This window comes from Planococcus citri, chromosome 3 (assembly GCF_950023065.1).
Source record: "Planococcus citri chromosome 3, ihPlaCitr1.1, whole genome shotgun sequence".
In the NCBI taxonomy this organism is placed as follows: domain Eukaryota; kingdom Metazoa; phylum Arthropoda; class Insecta; order Hemiptera; family Pseudococcidae; genus Planococcus; species Planococcus citri.
Window position 1 is genome coordinate 67609146 of NC_088679.1, and position 22541 is coordinate 67631686.

At 35.3% G+C, this 22541-nt stretch overlaps 1 protein-coding gene across 1 annotated transcript in view; it reads right to left on the bottom strand.

Annotated features, from left to right (window-relative positions):
• Positions 1-22541, bottom strand: part of LOC135838426 (protein bark beetle-like) — a 69364-nt gene that overhangs the window by 19282 nt on the left and 27541 nt on the right. Inside the window, exons 7-27 of the mRNA XM_065354061.1 lie at positions 14117-14366; positions 12682-14014; positions 12367-12607; positions 12088-12251; positions 11734-11960; positions 8943-9131; positions 8594-8850; positions 8277-8514; positions 7917-8034; positions 7606-7821; positions 7280-7524; positions 7012-7193; positions 6663-6929; positions 3371-3669; positions 3016-3284; positions 2748-2898; positions 2403-2660; positions 2069-2326; positions 1751-1986; positions 1445-1656; positions 1123-1353 (exon numbers count right to left, since the gene is read on the bottom strand). Coding sequence (XP_065210133.1) covers positions 1123-1353; positions 1445-1656; positions 1751-1986; positions 2069-2326; positions 2403-2660; positions 2748-2898; positions 3016-3284; positions 3371-3669; positions 6663-6929; positions 7012-7193; positions 7280-7524; positions 7606-7821; positions 7917-8034; positions 8277-8514; positions 8594-8850; positions 8943-9131; positions 11734-11960; positions 12088-12251; positions 12367-12607; positions 12682-14014; positions 14117-14366 — 5841 coding nt within the window. The remainder of the gene's footprint in view (positions 1-1122; positions 1354-1444; positions 1657-1750; positions 1987-2068; positions 2327-2402; positions 2661-2747; positions 2899-3015; positions 3285-3370; positions 3670-6662; positions 6930-7011; positions 7194-7279; positions 7525-7605; positions 7822-7916; positions 8035-8276; positions 8515-8593; positions 8851-8942; positions 9132-11733; positions 11961-12087; positions 12252-12366; positions 12608-12681; positions 14015-14116; positions 14367-22541) is intronic.

The following is a 22541-nucleotide window of genomic DNA, read 5'->3' on the forward strand; positions in this document are numbered from 1 at the left end:
CCCTGGAACCCACTCACGACTCATTTGCGGGAATTCGATTCTTGAAAAAATCACATTTTTGCCAAAAACTTTGAATTTCGTCTTTCCAGCGAATTCAAACCCAGTTTCCGGGAGAACGAAGAGGTTTCATGAGCTGCGGTTTGCGGCATTGAATTCGCCGTCCCAAAAAACCCCCGGGCCCAAATTTTCAGCTCGTTTGGGCGACATTTCCTCCAGTGGTTTTTTGGCCCCTTCCGCCCACCCCCTAGTGGGCAATGGTGGAATCAACAAGTATGGAGAAAAGTGAGCGATTTGTCCGCAACAAAGACGATTTGGGACTAATTTTGGGTCGCTGATTTCGAATATGACCTTCATTTTCTTGGGAGATGCGCAAAAGTGGCATTTTTGGTACTTTTCATAGTGCAAAACCGCCCCACAGGCTTCCAATCGAACTGCAGCAGGCCACCGATCATCGCAATGAATTCCTCGACCCCGAAAACCCCCCTGGAACCCATTCACGACTCATTTGCTCGAATTGGATTCTTGAAAAAATCACATTTCTGTCAGAAACTCAAAATTTCATCTTTTCAGTGAGTTCAAAGCCAGTTTCCGGGAGAACAAAGAGGTTTCATGAGCTGTGGTTTGCGGCATTGAATTCGTCGTCCCAAAAAGACCCTATGTGCGCCATTTTCAAATTCCAATTTGCAATTTTTGAAGTGGCCGCGCGAACCTGGACTTTGTACGCGGGAAGCAACGGGTATGGACTAATTTTGGGTCGCTGATTTCGAATATGACGTTCATTTTCACGGGCGATGCGCATAAGTGTGGTTTTTGGTACTTTTCATTGTGCAAAACCGCCCTACAGGCTTCCAATCAAACTCTAGCAGGCTACCAATTATCGCAATGAATTCTTCGACCCTGAAAACCCCCCCTGGAACCCATTCACGACTCATTTGCTCGAATTCGACTCTTGAAAAAATCACATTTTTGTCGAAAACTTAACATTGTCTCGGGCGATGTGCATAAAAAGGGAGAACTTCGGATTTGGAGGATTCGGTGGTACTTTCATGAGGGGGGGGGGGAGGGGAGAAGAGTAAGGCAATTCGTAACATACCGTAATAGATAAATGCAACGAAATCCTACCTGATTCAGCACGATCACGTTTTCAAACGGGGAATAGTTGATTGCGAAATAATTGCGATACAGAACGACATTTTGATACGGACTACTCCTTCTGCCTTCGATTTTCAAAGTGGACTTGCGTTTATTACTGGAGAACAGATTGTTATGGATGATTGCTTTAACCGATGTAGCCGATCCTTCTGAATCCGCTTTAATCCACAATCCTCCGATGTTTCCGGAAATCAGGTTGTTCTACAACAGCACGACAAATCACAATATTTTTATAACTAATCAAATTTCTTGAACATATGTATGTTCAGTATAAAAAAGCAATTCCACTCACTCTAAAATACACGTTTTGAGTATTCTGCAGATCCATCGTCACAGCCGATTCGCAAGTGGTAAAATTACCGTATAATCTGACGCAGTTACCGGTGATTTGATTCTTTTCCATCGTGAATCGAGGATTCACTTCGCCAGCACTCACATAGTACAACGCTCCTCCCCAATTATTTTTCAATATCGAAGATGACACGTTGTGCAGAATATCTCGATCTGAAAAAAAAAAAAAAAAAAAAAATAGAATATCCATCAATCAATACAGCTGCCGACAATCGAAACGTTTCTTTCGGTAAATTGAACAACTCACTGAAAGTAATCGCAGATATAGGTAATGTGACAATTTCTGCGATAAATCCGTGATAGTGGGATGCTCCCGATACCATCATTTTCACACTCATGCTGGGCCATTTCGTAGTTATGAATTGTTTCTTGATTCTATTCTTAGACGAGACGGTAGCGATGATAGGAGACGATACGTTGTAGATGCTGCCATCGTACAATGAGAGAGTATCGGTTTCGTTGAATAAGTTCAATTGTAAAAATCTACCAAAACAAACGAGATCGATTAATTAAACGAACATAGGTAAATACAGAAAATAATCGATAAAGGGAATAATTTCATTACCTGAATCCGAAAGTTTTCATTGGATACGCGCTGTGGAATATCTTAATACAGGATACCGGACTATTGGTGTATTTATAATAGAGCAGGATACGTTCTTGAAGTACGATCTCCTTCAAAGGATCGCACATATCTAACATACTGAACACATTATAAGGCAGATCTACTCTTTCGGCAGGTACGAACGAACTCTCCGACGTTTCACGTCCTTCACCGGTCAAGGACGCTATTGAGATTCCAGTATCGAGACAGCTTTCCACTCTGTAAATTAAATTACAACATCACGTTAAAATTCTCATTCTTTTAGAGGGTAAAATTCCAGAAATGGTTTACGTACTTGTTATGCAAAAGTTTAACATTATGTTCGGGTGAGACTAGATTAATTCCATGAGATGCGCTTTGGGTAACATTAACATAGGATATGAGAGGTGATTTCACCACAGCTAATATAGCCGGAGATTTATGATAGTGCAGCATTCCGGCGCCGATCACTTCGACGTGCTCTAAAACAGATTCAGGTTGTTGGAAATCATCGTGAGTAACCGGATCGTGAACATGGCCGTAGTTATTCCATTCGAATTCTTTATTGGCGAATCTGCGAATTGAAATTTAACCAATTAGTTGAATTTGTTCGTTGAACAAAGATGGAAATATTGCGATTGTGAACAGGAAGAGTAGGTACCTGATGCCACCCCAATAATCTATTTCAGCGGTACGATCGGTTCCTCCGCAATGTATGAAGACGAACGAACTATCCCATTGACAAGTGTATCTCTTGACGTGAGGTAATTCGTTCAATCGTAGTGGGCATTCGTCTAATGTTTCTTCTTCGCCTGTGAATCAAAAACGTGAACAAATTGAGTCAAAAGACGAAATCGAAAACAAAAATCACAATCTTGCTTTCGTATAATTTTCTATTTCAACATAAATTCGAGAGTAAATTTTCTCACCTGAACATTGCAACTGCTCCGGCCACGACCAAATTCTGGTCAACGCATTTGGTAAAAATTCGTATCTACGTCCTTTGGATACCCATACGTTCAAACTATCCAAGCCCAGCTGCCGGCAAACAACTCTGGCATTCTGTTCGACGAAAGTTTCATCGCAAATAGGAACCCATTGAGACGTGGTGCTGTTAAAGTACTCCAAAAATCCTTCTTTGACTCGTTTACCGCTTTTGGGACCGGTGCAGACGTTATCGGCGCACAAACGAACTTTACTACAAAGAGAGAAAAAAGTATCGGAATTAGCTCAAAGTACAATTTCACATCGAAATACCCGAAAATAGCTCAAACAAGATATTACCTTTTAGCAACAGTGGTGTTTTTCCATTCTTCGCTGTGGTATAAATCTCGTCTAAATGGTATCATCCTAATAACATCGTCCGGTTTACCTTTAGCGATCAGCGTACCTAATACGAGTAATCCTACTTTGGGACCGAATTCGATTGTTACTCCGGGGTCAATGGTCAACGTTACATTCGGCATTACAGTCAAATCGTACAAGATTTGGTACGGTTGGTCGCGTTTCTTCAGCACCAATGAATGAAACAGTCTTCCAGATAGATTATTCAGATCCACTTCGGTGATGTTGTCCCAAGAAACCTGCGAAATATAAAATAGGTGTTTAGTCTACTTTGTAAGGAACGTTTTAAATCATGGGTTGTGTAGATACAATTTTTATTGATTTAAAGTTGATTATGAAATTTCATCGATAGAAACCAGAAAGGATTTTTTTAAGTCCTTAAAAAATCAGAGAAGCAGTTTTTCTCAAAAAATTGAATGTTCGGCATAATTTCAGTAATTTATTCTTTTTTTTCAAGTTTTTAAAAGTCAAACTTGATATTTTAAAAATCTACTGTAGATAGATATAACTCGAAATGTCTCTCACGAAATGTGAAAATCAAAGATTCATCAAATTTTTTTCCATCTGATAACATTCCGGAAACGATAGAAATTGAGAGCAATTTTTTGACATTTTCGACATGAGTATGTTTTTTTGGAGAAGGAGGGGTCCTTCTGAAATTTTCAAGACTCTAGCAGGGTGATTTTGAATTTCAAAGCACCGTAGATTAATAATAAAATCTTATTTTCATTTTTAAATTATTTTAATTTAACTAAACACTGATTTCAATGTGGATTTAGGGTGATCTATCTTAATTTCGTTCTTTCAATTATTAACTTATGGTATCTACCTAATGATTCTTTTTTTGTTGAAAAAATCACTACATTTTTCAACCAAATATTCGACCTTCCTTCTCCACAAGCAAAAAAATTAACAAAATCAAATTTTCCTTAAGAAAATTTTCAAAAAAAATTGAAATTGGAAGAAAATTAATTGTTTTTTAATTTTAATCAAAATTATTTTTAAAAAAACAAATTGGCAATTTTATCAAAAATAATTTTCACTACTTTCTTTACCCTTTTTTAAAATCACTACTTTTTCACTACTTTTACTACCTGTTAGATTAGCTGAAATTCAATTTCATTACTTTCCATTCAGATTTACAGTTCAATTTAATTTCAATTTATTTTTAATTGATTTCTTTAAAAACATAGTTTCTTCAATTATTTCAATTCAGGGTGTCTACCAAAATTTAATTTTCAAAAATAGCGACTTTTCGCGACTTTTTTTCAGTTAAAAGTACCTCCCCCCCCCCCAAAAAAAAATTCCAAATCGCCATTAACTAAAAATAAGAAAAGTTTTTAAAATTTGAAGTTTAGACAATTTATAGCGACTTTTTGGTATTTTTGGCGAAAATCGCGACCTTTTCGCGACTTTTAACGCTATAGCGACCTGGTAGACACCCTGCAATTCCATACAATTGATTTTTAAAATAGGTACCTATTTCAAGTTATTTCATTTCAATTTGAGAATTTAAATTAGAAAATTAATTTACTTTTGGCGCAATTTTCAATCATTTTTTTTTGTTATGTCCTAAAATAGCTTATAATTCATTTTTAATTAAATAAATTAATGTTTATTTTAGTTTTGAACCTGCATTTGATTGGGTTACGAATTCAATTCATTTCAATATAGGTAACTTTTTGTTAAATTCAATTTTGCTCACTACAATATTCATTTTTATTCAATTTAATTCATTCAATTTTTTTAAAATTTAATTCAGTGTTTTTTTTTCAAATAATCGAATTAAAAGTTTAATTTTAAGGTAAAAAACTGGAGAAAATTTGAAAAATTTCAAATTAAAAAAACAGGATTTTAGGTAAGACATTTTTTAAACACTTGACAATTATTTTTTATCAATTTTTTCTTCTTGGAGGGGGAAGAAAATATCAAAATTTAACATTTATCGATTGTTACAAATCCGAAGGTGCTGATTATGAATTGACTCATTTTTTTTTTTTCATCCGACCCCTTTAAACCCCTTCACCAGTACTCCACTCCAAAAATGGTTAAAATTCAATTCCAAAAAATATTAAAGTGACGTGCGTGGGTTTGAAAAAACATTTTAAACAAAAATACAGTTCAAAAAAAATATTTAAACTGAAAAAAAAATTATGTACTCATATTTTGGAATTTTTTTCAAAAATCTCTTCTTTGAGTGATCTCACCTCCCTCTCCCCTTGAGATTGGAAACTTTGCTAGCCTCTCATTCAACGGGGAATTTATGATTGAACAATATGAATGAGAATTGAGAATCATTTTTGCGTAAAAATGAATATTTTTATTGGGAAGGGGGGCTTAGGGTTCACAAAAAAAGGGCAAGCGTGCGCTAGATTCACCCGGACACCCCAAATTCGTTTTTCCCTATGACCACATATTTTTTGGAGCTAATTTTCATGGACTATTTCCTCCAATTCAATTTTACGAGTGTGATTAATTTTCAGAGTAAGTAACTCATTTTTATTCATTTTAATCAATTTTTGATGCAATTTAACGTTATTGGTTTTCAATTTTCAATTTAATCTATTTCACATCAATTTGATTCAACAATATTCAATTTTTAAAACTTTTGCAATTTAATTCATTTTGATTTATTTCTAGTCCAAATTTTGCTCATCATAATTCATTTTCAAATTTTCAATTCGCTTATTTAAAAAAAAAAATCATTCATTTGACTTAATTCAATTTTTCAATTTATTTTTAAATCAATTCAACTCAACTTTCACGTTCTAATAAATTATCATTTACCTGCACAAATTTTATAAAATTTAAATTTTTTAAATTTTATTAATTAATTTTTTTCGTTTAATCCAGATTTATCATTTTTTTTTTGTAATTTAATTTGATTTAAGTTTTTTATCAAGTCACCAATTGATTTTTAATACAGTTTAATTCATTTCAATCAGATTTATTCTAAAAAATTTTTTTTATTCAATACAATTTGTTTTACAATTTTACTTCTAACTTCATTCTGTTGCATTTTTTTATTCTCTTAAGAAATTTTTAAAGATTTGATTTGACTTTACAACAAAAATATTCAACAAATTTTTACTCAAGTTCCCACAAATCAGCATCTTGAAAATAGTGTATAAACCCCTCGGTTGAAAAAAAAACATCCAACTCACTCGAACAAAATACAGACTAAATATAAAGAAAATGTCGAATGAAATCAGCACGCAGATGCAAAACTTACCGAAATCGGAGAATTGAAATCATTTTGGATTAAATGAGGCTGGAAATTGGCTAAAGCGTGATCGTTCCAATCATCGAAATCGAATATCTGCTTCTTGATTTTCCAGTAATCCGTCGTACCCCACCAGTTATCCGACACGTCTAAAGCGCTATCAATTCGGGCAGTTTTTACTCCGGCTACTAAAGCATATGTCAGACCATTCGATGATATCAGATTACGTCTAATTCGAACACGTTGAATACCATCGAATACGATCACACTGGTACGCTAAATAATTAGAAAAAATTACATTATTATTATAGTTCTGGTGTTAAATTGTACCGAAAACGTCTTCAGTCTATCTACTTACATCGTCTCTCGAAGGAGTATTATGTTCGAGAATATTTTCGTAAAATATGGCTCGTAGTTCGCCTCGTATTTCCGATTGACTGTTCGCTTTGAATTCGACCAGATAAATGCCTCTATTACCGGTAATCTTGTTTCCAGCAATACTCATTGATTTTTCCATTCCACGTATCGATATCAAACCCTCTGCGAATAAGTTCAAGAGTATTAATTATTATAATATAATGAAAGATTTAGAAAAAATGAACGAAAAAAGAACACGAATATTATACCTTTGCAATCGTTATTCTGGAAAATATTTTTGGTCAAATTGACCTGAGCATAATGACCATCTACAATAAACGCGAAGTTTCTGTTCGATTCCCAGTAGTTCTCTTCTTGAACGACGGTATGAGTGTAATTTTCGTTATAAGACCACACATACGGTAACATGATTTCGAATCCGCCGCCTTCGTTTTGATTAATGGTGTTTTTGTAGAAATGCCAATGGAAGAGGTTGTTCGAGTTACGCTGGTCCCTGAAAAATTCATAATCACAAATTTCGTTTAAAAAATGAACAATTTTTCTATTTACATCGAACTAGGAATGGCTAACTTACCAATTAAATTGTCTGAATCCTCGTCTATTGCTGAATATCTGGCTGTTGTTTACGATGATGGTAGTTTCGGAGATATTGGATTGCTGATAAGACCACGTAGATATCAAAGACTCGACTAGAATAACTTCTCCGTCATTTTTCGTTATGTCGCAATCGACCAGAGCCAACGTTTCGTTACTTTTTCTCAAATAATGATCTCCAAATTCCGATAAATAACTGTCGAGTTGAGAAAAAAAAACCAAATAATTATTCACTTAGTTATTTTCACGACTGATTTGATCTAATTCTGCGTCAATATTTCAAAACCGTACCTGTTATAATGCGAGTTCCATATCCCAATACCGTTCTCTCTAATACGTGATTTAGTAATCAGTAGCGTTGGAAACGATTCGTAGTTCAACAAACGAGGATATTTCGGTTCCTTTCGAGCTGCAACATTCGAAAAAAAAATTCATTAACGGTCTGACGAGTATCGGAAATCATCACGTTGTTTACGCAACTACTACGTCGCTATAATTGCCATAAATTAATAGTTCATCAAATCATTCTGCTCGATTAAGTAGCAGATTGGTTGAATAAGTTACAACTTAGACTCGAGTAGGTATCTACATCTTCATTACTACGCTTCATTAAACGTTACCGACGATCGAAGAAGAGGAAATGACGCATACCTGAAGTACAAGTAATCACGATGACCACATTTCCCATCGCATTCAGTCCACTTTCGTATCTCAAAACAATCCCATGAGTTCTGCTAGTAGTTGGGAAACTCATAAGGTCTCGTTTCAGATCCCAAATACGAGCTGTCTCCACCATGGTTGGATTATCGTAAATGAGGATTTTTTCAGTGCTCTCGTTATGAGGAGGGTTTAGTATTTGAATACCCAGAACGTAGTGGTTCGGTTTAGCCTGATTGAACATCGAAATAAAATATTAATAACCTCGATTCTACAAGACAAATGCAAATAAGTTACATTAACTTACCTACTTTCAATATATACGTCTTGTTGATAGCTTGAGCGCTGTGAATTCGTTCGGTGATGAAATGCTTGGTTTCTCCTTCGGTTCCAAAATCGATCACTGTTTTCTCATCGAGTCTGGGTAAAAACTGCGGAGCATAAGTGACCACGACTGTATAATCTGACGAAGCCATCTTGAACCATCCGGCGATCTCTTTCTGTTGTTTGGCATTTATCACCGGATCGTGACGTACTCCGGCTACCTTGTTGTTAGATATAGATGAATCTGCGAAAAAGTAAATACCAACGAGTAAGTGGAATTGTTCAATCACTGGTACGTAAAATACTCAATTGAGGGGAGTCTCGGTGGTCTCGTACCTGATACTTTGGCTCCGAACTGCTTGATACTCATGCCAGCTCCTTCGTTATATTGAAACGTACATTCGCGAATTACGTTCGCCATTCCGGGAGAATACAAGTCCGAGTAAATTATACCTAATCCATCGTCCAGATTGTGATTTAGTTGAACGTTTTCCAACGAGTGACGATTGAAATCGATTTGAAGTGCTGTAAATCGATCAAAACACTTCGATTAAAAATTAATAGTACAATTCACCGAATGAAAAGATTTTCTGAATTATTTTCTCAGCGTTCTCAACTTGTTCGGAAGGAATGACATTCGCCACGAAATTACAAGATGCTCACTTCTCACTCGAATTTTTTCAATTTTTTCAAAAGCTTTTTCCGACTTTCAAAATTTACGTAGATTTTGAAATTATGGAAATGACTCCTTATTTTTAGCACTTTTTGAGCAATGGAGCCTAACCAGTGATTAAAAAACTGCGCTTCGACAGTTCTTTTGCGCCCTAATAGATCAAAAATTGCAAGAAGCTCTAAATTAGGATGTTCTGTAAGTCTAAGTACATATGTACTAATGAAATTCATTTTACAATTTTTTTTAATTCTCAAAAATTCAAACACCTTCCCCCCTCCCATCTTCAACAAAAAATTGGTCTATCCTGGAGCCCTCAAATTTGAAAAAAAATGCAATAAAAAACTTTTTCACTGAAAATTCTGAATTCTGTATCAGAATCGTTTTAATTGATCTTTTCATCAAGAGAAAAACTTTCACCGGTTTCCGAAAAATAATGAATCTCCAGTACCAGTACAGAATTTTCTCCCAATTGTTCAAAAATCAAAAAAAAAAATGAAATGCAACAACAGTCAACGAAAATTGTTCTGAAACCAATTTATGCATTGAGAAAATTTTCTCATTTTTTCCCTCTTGATCTGTAATACGGTCGGTTCAATACATATGAATGAAACAAAATTCTGAAAATTTTAGCCCTCCCTCCTCCTCCTCCCACGAAAAATTAAATTGCCCCAAGAGCCATCAAAAGTGAAAAAATTTGAAAAATGAAAATCGGGACTCACTCCATTTTTTTTTTTTTTTTTTTTTTTTTAAAGTACTAACTTTGTTAACCTAAAAAACGATCAAAAAGTAACCAAAAAAGTGACAAAACGAACAAAATAGAACAGAACAGATCATCACATTTAAATAAAAAGTTGAACTATTTTCATTTGCAACGTTTTGGTAAAAAAAAAACAACAAGATTTTGACTATTTCAGAAAAAATAGGGACTTTTTGGCAATTTTATAATTGGAATTTTTTGTAAAAAAAACGAAAAATTTTTGCCAATTTTTGAAGAAAAAAAAACGAGAATTCTTATCAGAAAACAAGACTGACAATTCTATTAAAAATGAAAAAATGTAGGATTTCTTTGTGAATAATTGACAAAAAAAAAAATTATTTTTGGCGATTTCCGGCAATAAGGTGAGGCTTTTGGGTAATTTTTGGAAAAGAAGTGAGTCTTTATATCAATTTTGTCAAAAAGTAAAAATTTTTGTCAAAAGCAAAAATTTGGATTTTTTTGAAAATTTCAAGGCAAAAAAAATTTTCAATTTTTGCCCAGTAAGCGAGACTTTTAATCTAAGTACTTTTTGGGAACTTCTGTCAAAAAAAAAAGCTAGACTTTTAAATAGTTTTTGAAGAAAATTTGATATTTTTTGACAATTTTTCTGAAAAATAGGGGAATTTTTTGTGAATTTTAACTAAAAGCTGGACTATTTGGCAATAATTTTGACAAAAGGCGGAAATTTTCGCCATTTTTGGCAGGAAGCGAGACTATTGACATTTTTTTTCTCTTGAAAAAATTAATTTTTAAATTTTAAAAAAAGTAACTTTAGCGATCAAAATGATGAAAAATTAACCAAATTTTTTTAGTGACTTTGTTACTTGAAAAGTAACCCAGTACGAGCCCTAAGTAGGTAGGTATCTATCTAATAAAAAAATATTTTTGAAAAATCAAAATTTCTGCGTAAGAATTGTTTAAATTAATCATCTCTTTTTTAAGAAAAAATCTTTAGAAAACTCATCGAAAAAAAATTGTTCAAAAATGTTCAGTTTACGCCCTGAGAAAATTTTTATGCGATTTATTTTCACCCACTTCTCAATATTATTGGTTTGAATGCAGCAGATTCTAGAGAATGGCCTCCTTTCCAATCAAGTCACCCAAAAAACCTAAAAATTGAAAAAAAATCAAAAGAAAAATTTCGTAGCAAAAATTGATAATTTTTAATAACATCTTTTGTTGCATTATTTTTTTCGATTTTTTTTCAACTTTGGAAAACTTCCGGTATCACTTTTTTTATGAACTCGAGGAAAAATCAAAAAACAGAGAATTATTTTTTAAGAAAATCTAACAATTTTTTAGGGGAGAGGGACAAGGAGCATATAAAATACCGGAACTTTATAATAATACCACTCTCTAGATAAGATAAAACTTTTGAAATGTTTCCAGATTTTTGATAAAATTTCGAAAATTGGCAAAGCAAACAAAAATCTTACTGGAGGCTCCAGGTTGCCTGGAGATGGTGAAGTTTGATTTGTATTCGACTAGAAAAAAAACTCGTTTTTCAAATATTAGCCAATATTTTTGACATAACCCCCCCCCCTCCCCCATCCGCCTCCACCGAAAAATAATAATAATAATCTTTGAATTTTCAAAAGATTACTTAAAATTGAAAATAAATACGAGAATTTTGGAACACACTGTTTTCAAAAATTCAACACTTTTCTCTAAATTCAAGCCGTAAAAAATAATCTCACCAGGTTTCAGCAGATTAGTAGCGTAATCTAAGAGTCCAGCCCTTTCAACGCTCAAATACTGCAGATTACTCCTTTCGGCCAAAACTCCGAATCTCAATCCAGCCCAACCGGGTTCGTAGCATCTCATTTTAACATCGTAATCGTGACTGCAGGAATACTCGAATTCGAATTCTTTTTCCGCTTTGCAATCCAAAATATTCAAATCTTCGTCCGTACATTTCACGTTACTAAAACATAGAAACATCATTATAAAATATGAAACACAAAATTCATTCACTCGACTCTTCTACATTTACGAGATGTACTTAGTATATATTTTACACATCACATCGTGATTCAATCGCTCACACTCACCTCAACAGAACAGGATCCGAAGTACCAGACATCGATATTTCAGAATTGCTTAAAAACCAGTCGTTCGGATTCAACACGTAACCTAGCTGGTGACAAACAAGTGAGGCAGCTTCGATCGTCCATCCGTAATTGCAAACGGTGCCCCATTTTCCATTAATATAGACCTGAAATCAACCAATACGATTATATATTAATTATTCTTCAATTTTCTGCTATTTTATAAGACTGAATTTGATGTCAACTGTCAAAAATATGTACATCGCAAGAGCCAAAACGCACCTGTAATCTGCCCTCGGTCGGCTTAACACCTCCATGCAACCTCACAGGTACTTTAGGTGGCTCATTCGATACTGCTTCATCTGCCATCATGGTGACCGGAGACATTGTATCCGATTCGGCAATAGGTGGTTGTTCGACTTCTTCGATCCTTTCTTCTTTCAAAGCCAACGTGATCTTACTAGATGATCTTCCTTTCGCTTCCAATTTACCAGCAACCATAACACCTATACCAGGAGGGAATCTGCAAACAAACACAGATGGTTAGATCGCCACCAATACATTCCCATATTTCAAAAACTTACTCCCTATACATACCGAAGAGTAACTCCAGGTTCGAGCAACAGCCTTCCACCAGGTCTCACGTTGATATCGCGTTCGACAATGTACTCGGCAGCTTTCAACGTCTCAACGCCATCGACTTCGCCTCCGATAGCCCTCGATCCTGTTTTATGGAAAAAAGGCACGTATGTCGAATGCTCCAGAATACGAGTAGTGGCCGGATTACTGCTATGGAGTAGGAACGGTATGTATTCGATTCTGGCTAAATTATATCGATCTTTTCGATTGAATAATCTAAAGTAAATATTTTCTTCGCTAGTTGTGCCGAGCCAGTTCAGCGTACAGTTGATGATCAAACTCTGATCTTCGAGATGAGATCCGACCTCGTATCGTGAATCAGGATTCCAAATTATGTTCCTATAAATGTGAGTATTTTCACTCGATACGACAACCGGAGCAGCCACCTTGCTTCTGGGTATCAATTTGGAATCGAATCCGTTACCGAACGGTTCCTTGATATCGTTATCTTTGACTACGTTGAAAGTGAACAGAAGTTTTTGCGTTTCGCTGTACGGTGATAATCCTATATTCACCACGTATACTCCGCTATTGTCACGGAACTCGTTATGTTCCACGATCGCTTTACTAGGCAGCCTGATGAGCTGCTCGTTCAATCCATTCCTGATGAGGATCGCTCCGAACGAATGATTGGAGAAATAATTATACTCGACGACTGTTTCGGCGTTCACCAAAGGCGATAACTTGACGCCGAGTTTTCGATTACCGTAAAAATAATTATGGCCGATTTGCACCGTCATCAAATGCTTGCCTTTTTCTTTCTCTTTCATCCAGCACGACTGTATCTCGATACAATTACCCAAGCTGTTATTGAACCAATTTCCGGTCACGTTGACGATCGAGTTACCGCAAAAGTTGCCCACCAAGATACCGCTGTCGAGATTCTTGAATATTTCATTGTACGCGACGACCGTTTGCTGGCTGGATGGAATGTGAGTATATTCCTCGAAGGGTTGCCACTGTTCGCGAACTATGGTATCGCTGCGTTTGGTCAGATTGAGCCAGACAGCGATACCGTGTCCTTGATTGGACGATATGAACGATTCGGAGATATTACGTACGCCTCCGGCGTAGCTGATGTTAACACCGTCGCCGTAATTGAAAGCTATTCGAGATTCGGATACGTTTACGTAGGCTGCGCCGTGTAAAACGTGTACACCGGCTACGTGATTGTTTTTCGAAACCGAGGCTCGTTTCAGATACAGCTGGCTTTGGATGTTCTCCGCCATCACGCCGCGTCCGTTGTTGTCCGCCACGTTCGAGTCGACTATGCTCAGATCGTACCATTTTTCTACCATAAATACACGAATACAAGAATAATTATTATACAACATTGCCAAAAACACAGCGGAACGGTAGATACAAGATGAACGGATCTCTGAAGTAGACTTACGAGAAGATGAGATGATATTGACCGAGGCAAAAGCTTCGGTTTGGGCTTGAGCTACGTATTTTATGAACAGATTGCTTCCGGTGGTCGATACAGACTGAGGTCTTGTCAGATTTTGGATGTTGACGATGGCCAGTAGATTATCCGTGCTGCTGAAACCGTCGTATAGTTCGATACGAGCCGCACCCTGTTTCGATTTGCGTAAATGTTTGAAGAACAGGGTCAATACTTGACCTGATCTCGCGTAAAAAGTCTACAAAACAGAAAAACAATACAATTTTATAATTAATAATATGAAAAGTTACTTACTTACTCTGAGGAAAATATAAAAACATGCAAACGAGACTTGGAAAATTCGAAATGAAAATTGTCGATGGTAATAAGTAGAATCAATGGAGGGAATCCTCAACCATTGAATCATCTACCAAACACTTCTAAATCACAGAAATTGGACCACAAAATTCTGACCATTGAATTCATAATCCACAAAAAAACGCCAATAACCACTCAATTTTTTTTGAACCTTTAACTACCAGATCCGATCCTGAACCAAATATTTCTGAAATGGTGAAATTAGGACCTCGAAAGACATCTCTACAGAACCACTGAATACCTTTGGATCCTCAATCACTGAATCTTGAATCATACAGCAGACAACCTTGAGAGACCAGATTGGCAGACAGACGACCTTTGGAAGATAGACAGGTGAGTCAGTGACCTTGAGAGTCCATGTTGCCGGGGCAATGACCTTAAGAAGCCAACCAGTTAGACCAAACCAACAGACAACCTTGAGAAGCCACACAGACGGATCAATGACCTTAAGAAAGCAGTTAGGGAGACGACCTTGAGAAGCTAGACAGACAGGTTAATAACCTTAAGAAAACAGCCAGTCAGACTGACAGACGACTTTGAGAAGTTGAACAGATGGGTCAATAACCTTAGGAGGCTTTTCGGCTTGAATTTGATTTTAATAAATTGATTTTTAAAAAAAACGAATAAACCGAACAAATTAACAAAAACTTGACTTTTTTAAAATGAAGGCTAAAACTAGAAAATTTTGTTTTGTCAACACTAGTTAACAGTGATTTAGGGTCAAAGTCGGTGAGACTGGAGGAGTGGGGAACAGGATTCCCCAGATAAATTTTAGTTAGCAATTCGAGCAGGGGCGAAGCAAGCGGGGGGATTGGAGGGGTACGGTACCCCCCTCCCCCCACAGGTTTGGAAAATTAAAAAGTTGGCATTTTTGAGTTTACGAGGATGAAAATTCAAAAGTGATAACTTTTGAATTATTAATCATCAGTTGAAAAGTTGGCGTTTTTAGAATGAAGTCCTCTGTTGTTTTTAGTGTGCGTAGCACACTATTACTTTCGTTCCGAAAGTTGAAAAATTCTTTGGCTTGAATGTTCTCTTAGAGGAATGGGCCAATTTTTTTGAATCTTTCGTAGGTAGGTGAGGCTTAACTTGAGGAAGGGAATGTCGTAATTATAATTGCAATTACTCAATTAGCTTCTTGAGTAATTGCAATTAATTACGAAAATTTGTACCAAAAAACAAAAAAAGAGTAAAAAAGGGAAAAGGGCCATATCAAAAGGGAAGCCGACAAAAGCGAAGCCGACTTTAAATTTTCAAATTTGAACAATGAGAAAGGTATCAAAAGCGGCGCCGACAGTCAGTTAAATTTCCAAATTTTTGTAACACCGCATGGGGTTGTAACAACATTTCCCATTGTTTAATTTCCGAAAAATCACCCCTGTGGTGTTACATAAATTTAGAAATTTAACTGACTGTCGGCGCCGCTTTTGATACCTTTCTCATTGTTCAATTTTGAAAATTTAAAGTCGGCTTCGCTTTTGTCCGCTTCCCTTTTGATATGGCCTTTCCCTTTGTGTTCGCTTATCTGCCGGTTTTTATTGAATTGAGCGAACACAACGGGTGGTAAAAATTTAATTTTGAAGAGCATGTTGCGGCTCCACGTGGAGCTAAACTTTAAATTTTCAAAATTGAACAATGAGAAAGGTATCAAAAGGGAAGCCGAGAAAGGTATCAAAAGGGAAGCCGACATCGGTTTTAAAATGTAACACTGCAGGGGTCCTAAAATATTCTTATCTACAGTGTTATCTTTCCCATTGTTCAATTTTAGAACACCTGCTGGTGTTTCATTTACACACGTTTAGTACCTAGATGCCGAAAGCATGTGGTTACCCTTTCTGGATCAAAACCCACCAGTCATTTGTGAAACACCTGCAGGTGTTTCATTTACACACGTAGATGCTGAAAGCAGGTGGTTACCCTTTCTGAATCAAAACCTCCAGTCATTTGTGATTTTGCTGTGCTCCCAAGAGGTTCTCTCACTCTCTCAGTACTGCAGTGCTTATGCTTTCCCGATATATTGCGTTGTGCTCCGGAGCTTTCAGAATAGCATAGTGTATTCGGAATTGCGTTGTGCTTTTTTTTCAAAATCGTGTTGTGCTTTTTTTTTTGAAATTGCGTTGTGCTTTTTTTTCAAATCGAGTTGTTTTTTTTAAAATCACATTGTGCTTTTCTTCAAAGTTCGCGTTGCGCTTCTTTTTTAAAATCACGTTGTGCTTTTTTTTAAAAATCGCGTTGTGCTTTTTTTTTTTGAAATCTCATTGTGCTTTTTAATTCCTGAAATTCGCATTGAGTTTTTTTTTGAAGTTCGTGTTGTGCTTTTTTTCGAAAACGCGTTGTGCTTTTTTTCTAAAATTTGCGTTGTTTTTTTATTTCGAAGTTCGCGTTGTGCTTTTTTTTCAAAATCACTTTGTGCTTTTTTTCAAAATCGCGTTGTGCTTTTTTTCGAAATTATGTGGTGCTTTTTTTCGAAATCGCATTGTGCTTCTTTTTGAAGTTCGCGTTGTGCTTTTTTTCAAAATTGCGTTGTGCTGTTTTTTCAAAATTGCGTTGTGCTTTTTTTTCAAAATCAAGTTGTGCTTTTTTTTTGAAGTTCACGTTGTTCTTTTTTTTAAAAAAAATTGTGTTGTTTTTTTTCGAAGTTCGCGTTGTGCTTTTTTTTCAAAATCGCGTTATGCTTTTTTTCTAAAATGGCGTGGTGCTTTTTTTCGTAATTTTGTTGTGCCTTTTTTTTGAAGTTCGCGTTGTGCTTTTTTTTCAAAGTTTGCGTTGCGCTTTTTTTTGAAAATCACGTTGTGCTTTTTTTCCAAAATTCGCGTTGTGCTTTTTTTCCTAAAATTCACGTTGTGTTTTTTTTTTGAAGATCACGTCATGCTTTTTTTTCAAAATCGCGTTGTGCTTCTTTTTCTGAAATTGTGTGGTGCTTTTTTTCAAAATCGCGTTGTGCTTTTTTTCTAAAATTCGCGTTGTTTTTATATTTTGAAGTTTGCGTTGAGATTTTTTTTTCAAAATCGCGTTGTGCGTTTTTTGTTTCAAAATCGTGCTGTGCCTTTTTTTCAAAGTTTGCGTTGTGCTTTTTAAAATAAAAATCGTGTTGTTTTTTTTTTTTGAAATCACATTGTTTTTTTTTCAACGTTCGAGTTGTTTTTTTTTCAACGTTCACATTGCGCTTTTTCCGAAATTGTGTTGTACTTTTTTTCCGAAATTGTATGGTGTTTTTTTTCAAAATTGCGTTCAAAATCTCATTGTGCTTTTTTTTTTGAAGTTCGCGTTGTGCTTTTTTTTGACGTTTGCATTGTGCTTTTTTTCTGAAATAGCGTTGTGCTTTTTTTCGAAATTGAGTTGTGCTTTTTTACCAAAATCCGCATTGTGCTTTTTTTTCAAAGTTGGCCTTGTGCTTTTTTCAGAATTCACGTTGAGCTTTTTTTCAAAGTTCGCATTGTGCTTTTTTTCAAAATTGCGTTGTGCTTTTTTTTTACCAAAATTCGCGTTGCCTTTTTTTTCAAAATCGCGTTGTGCTTTTTTTTTAAGTTCTCATTGTGCTTTTTTTTTTGAAGTTCACGTTGTGCTTTTTTTCCGAAATCGTGTTGTGCTTTTTTTTCAAAATCATGTTTTTTTTCGAAATTGCGTTGTGCGCCTTTTTTTTTTAATCGCGTTGTGCTTTTTTTTTTAAGTTCTCATTGTGTTTTTTTTTTGAAGTTCACGTTGTGCTTTTTTTCCGAAATCGTGTTGTGCTTTTTTTTCAAAATCATGTTTTTTTTCGAAATTGCGTTGTGCTTTTTTTTGAAATCGCGTTGTGCTTTTTTTCCGAAATTGTGTTGTGCTTTTTTTTCAAAATCGCGTTGTGCTTTTTTTCCGAAATTGTGTTGTGCTTTTTTTCCGAAATTGTGTGGTGCTTTTTTTTCGAAATTGCGTTCAAAATCGCGTTGTGCTTTTTTTTTGAAGTTCGCGTTCTGTTTTTTTTTCAACATTTGCGTTGTGCTTTTTTTTCCGAAGTCGCATTGTGCTTTTTTTCAAAGTTGGCCTTGTGCTTTTTTCAGAATTCGCGTTGATCTTTTTTCAAAGTTCGCATTGTGCTTTTTTTCAAAATTGTGTTGTGCTTTTTTTAAACTAAAATTCGCGTTGTGCCTTTTTTCAAAATCGCGTTGTGCTTTTTTTCGAAATTGCGTTGTGCTTTTTTTTCCAAAATCGCGTTGTGCTTTTTTTTAAATCACCATTGCGTTCTGCTTTCAAAATCCCAATTGCTTTTTTCCAAAGTTGCTTTGTGCTTTTTTGAAAATCGTGTTGTGCTTTTTTTCTCGAAATCGCGTTGTGCGTTTTTTTAAAAATCATGATTGCGTTCTGCTTTCAAAATCCCAATCGCTTTTTTTCAAAGTTGCATTGTGCTTTCTGCTTTCAAAATCCCAATCGTTTTTTTTTAAAGTTGCGTTATGCTTTTTTTTCAAAATCGTATTTTGATTTTTTTCGAAATCTTGTGTTCTATTTTTGAAATTTGTGTTGTGATTTTTTTCTAAATCGCATTGTGCTTATTATTTTGAAGTCGCATTGTGCTTTTTTTGAAGTTGCGCCTTTTTTTGAAATTTTGTTGTGCTTCTTTTCCAAAATTGCGTTGCGCTTTCCTAACTAAAGAAGCTACGCACACTGTTACTGTCTAGTTTTTTCTTTTGTTACAAAATTGCCAATTGCTAAACAGTTGTAATTTTTACTGAAACTGCAAAAAAAAAAAAATTCGCCGAAAACGAATTGATTTTTCCTTTGCATGAAATTATTGTTCTAGAATCATCAAACAAAAATCCCGTTTTTTCATCAAAGTTGTCCCAAATATTTCATGTACTTACTTGCGAATAAAATTGCCGAAAATTCTCTTTTTTCCTGAATTGGCAGAAAGTCCTTCAAAAAGTCTTAATATTTGTCAAAATTGTCAAAAAGCACTAAATATTTTACAAAATTGTCAGAAACACTAAAATTGTCCAAAGTCAGATTTCCCAAAAAGACCAATTTTCTCCAAAATTGTAAAAAAGTCGGGATTTTGGGGCCAAAACTAACGAAAATTTACAATTTTTGATAACATTGTCAAAAAGCCCTGATTTTTGGCAAATAGACAGAATTTTTCCCAAAATTGCCTAAAAATTAATTAAAAATTTGAATTTTCCATTGTTGTCAAAAAGTCCTAAATTTAGCAAAAATTAAGTTATTTTGCAAAATTGTGAAAAATAGGGGTAACGGCCCAGTTTTTTTTAACCCCCAAGAATTTTTTGAAAAATAAGCCACCAAAGTCATGAATTGATTCGAAAACCATAATTATTAACATGTTTTGTGCGTCTTTTGGAACACAGTGCCCTTGAAAAGCTGCATTTTCCATTCAATGTTCATGGTTCAGGAGACTTTGAAAAATGTGATGTGAGTTTTGGTCGATTTTCTTAACAAAATTTTAAGAAAGTGTGTTTTGATTTTAAGGATTGGACGAGCCAATTTTCACCAAAATGAGTTCGCGAGTACATCGTTGAATTCTACACACTCTGGTCTATTAGATGAGTTAAATATTTTTCAACAAATTTGTTTTCTAAAAATTTTTAGAGGGGGTAAAAGAATAGGGAACGATTCGAGCCCAGTTTTCTATTTTTTTTTACCGGGTAAAAAAATAGAAAATCCATATTAAGTTTTTGTTCTCTAATTTTTTTACCCCCCTCAATTTTCAGAATTTTTGCTCGTTGGCGACCGTTTAAAGGCGTGATATAAATCTTATTCATTTTTAGGGAAGTATGTATTTGAATGTACTGCTCTGAACTTTTGTAAATAATATTGTCCAAAAAACACTTGCTACAGTTGATTACATCAATGTAAACAATCAACCAAATAAAATGAATAAATGAATGATGCCCCTCTAATGTAGGTTTTCTATGAAAGCAAACAAAACAAAAATGGGTATCAAATTGAAGACCTTGAGTATAGCATTAACATGAAAACAGAAAATTGGAGCAGGAACTTTCACAGCAATTTTTCACCACCTATATCCGCAAAAAATTCCCAAATAGTAGTTTCTTGTGAAAAACAATGTATTCATCCGGTGGTCCATGAATTTTAGAGTCCAAAAATACGCGTATTGCGAACTTGAAATTACACCGTTGCTGGGTTCGCATTATTGTACTTTGGACTCGTAAAAATTTTCACTCGCCAATTTGCGAACCTGCGAACGCTTCATATACTAGTTCGTAGGGTCGCAACTTGCGAACCTACGAATAGTACCATACTTCGTTCGCATGTTCTTAACTTGCGAACTTGAAATTACACCGTTGCTGGGTTCGCATTATTGTACTTTGGACTCGTAAAAATTTTCACTCGCCAATTTGCGAACCTGCGAACGCTTCATATACTAGTTCGTAGGGTCGCAACTTGCGAACCTACGAATAGTACCATACTTCGTTCGCATGTTCTTAACTTGCGAACTTGAAATTACACCGTTGCTGTGTTCGCATTATTGTACTTTGGACTCGTAAAAATTTTCACTCGCCAATTTACGAACCTGCAAACGCTTCATATAGTTCGTAGGGTCGCAACTTGCGAACCTACGAATAGTACTAACCCTCGTTCGCAGGTTCGTAACTTGCGACCTTGAAATTACACCATTGCTGTGTTCGCATTATCGTACTTAGGACTCGTAAAAATTTTCACTCGCCAATTTGCGAACTTGCGAACGCTTTTGGCCAAAAATTATAATTTCTTGACATTTTGGGAAAAATTACGTCTACTTGGAAAAAATTCAAACAAATTGAAAATTTTGCCAAAAATTGGGAATTTTTGTCAATTTTTAGAAAAATTAAGTCTTTTTGCCAAAATCAGGACTTTTGGACAATTTGGGCAAAAATGATGTATTTTTTACAATTTTGCAAAATAGGATTTTACTCAATTTACGCTAAATTTAGGAATTTTTGACAACAATGGAAAACATTCGAATTTTTAATCAATTTTGGCCAAAAATTATGGGTTTTTGACAGTTTTTGCAAAAATCTGGACATTTAGGCAATTTTGGGAAAAATTATGTCTATTTTTGGCAAAAATCAGGGCTTTTTGACAATGGTAACTTTCGAAATTCTGTGCCCTCGCTCCTCTCGAGCCATTGAAATGAACTTATCGCGCCAAAAATTCGGGCAGACAGACGACCTTGAGAAGCAAGGCAGGCAGCACTCAAACAACCTACCAACAGCCATGAGAAGCAAGACAAGTAGGTCAGTGACCTTAAGAGTCCAGACAGGCAGGCAGATAACCCTGGAAAGCCATACTAACGGGTCAATGACCTCAAGAGGCCAGAGACAGGCCTTCATACAACCTCTAGATGCCAGACAGATAACCTTGAGAGGCCGAACAGGTAGGCCAGTGACCTTGAGAGGCCAGACAAACGACCTTGAGGGAGAAAGCAGACGGATTGATAACCTTGTGAGGCAAGACAGACGGGGTCAACGACCTTGTGCGGCATGACAGACAAAGGTCAGTGACCTTTAGTTTATAGACCCGCGGATTTCGCAGGAATTTGTTGATAAAAAATCACTACATTTTCACTAGCTTTCAAAAAAAAAAAAAATCACCACTTTCCAAATTATTTTTATGTACTTCACCCCTGCGATCAATTTTTTCATCTGAGTGAGAGGGGAGGGGGAGGGGAGTTGGACTTTGAAATTTTTACATTATGGGTTATTCAAGTTGTACATACTTATATTACGCATTTTGACAAAAAAATTTCTCAAAAAAAAAGAGACTTTCTCGTCTATTTTCACACATAGGTTTTTCAAAAGAAAGAAAAGGGGGAAGAGTATGTAGTCGATTTTTTGAGAATTTTTTTATTCGTGTGAAATTCATCGTTCGGAAAAATGGCAATTCGAGATTTTTTCATCCGAGAAAATGCCATTAGGGGTAATTTTCAGGAACCCGAGTTGACTATAAAATAGTTTTAAGGCGATTTGAAACCTCCAGATCTTTTTTTTGAAAAATGTTATTAAGGACTATTTAAACGAACTTTGAAACTTACTTTTTAAAATAATTATCAAATTATCTGGATTGTCCA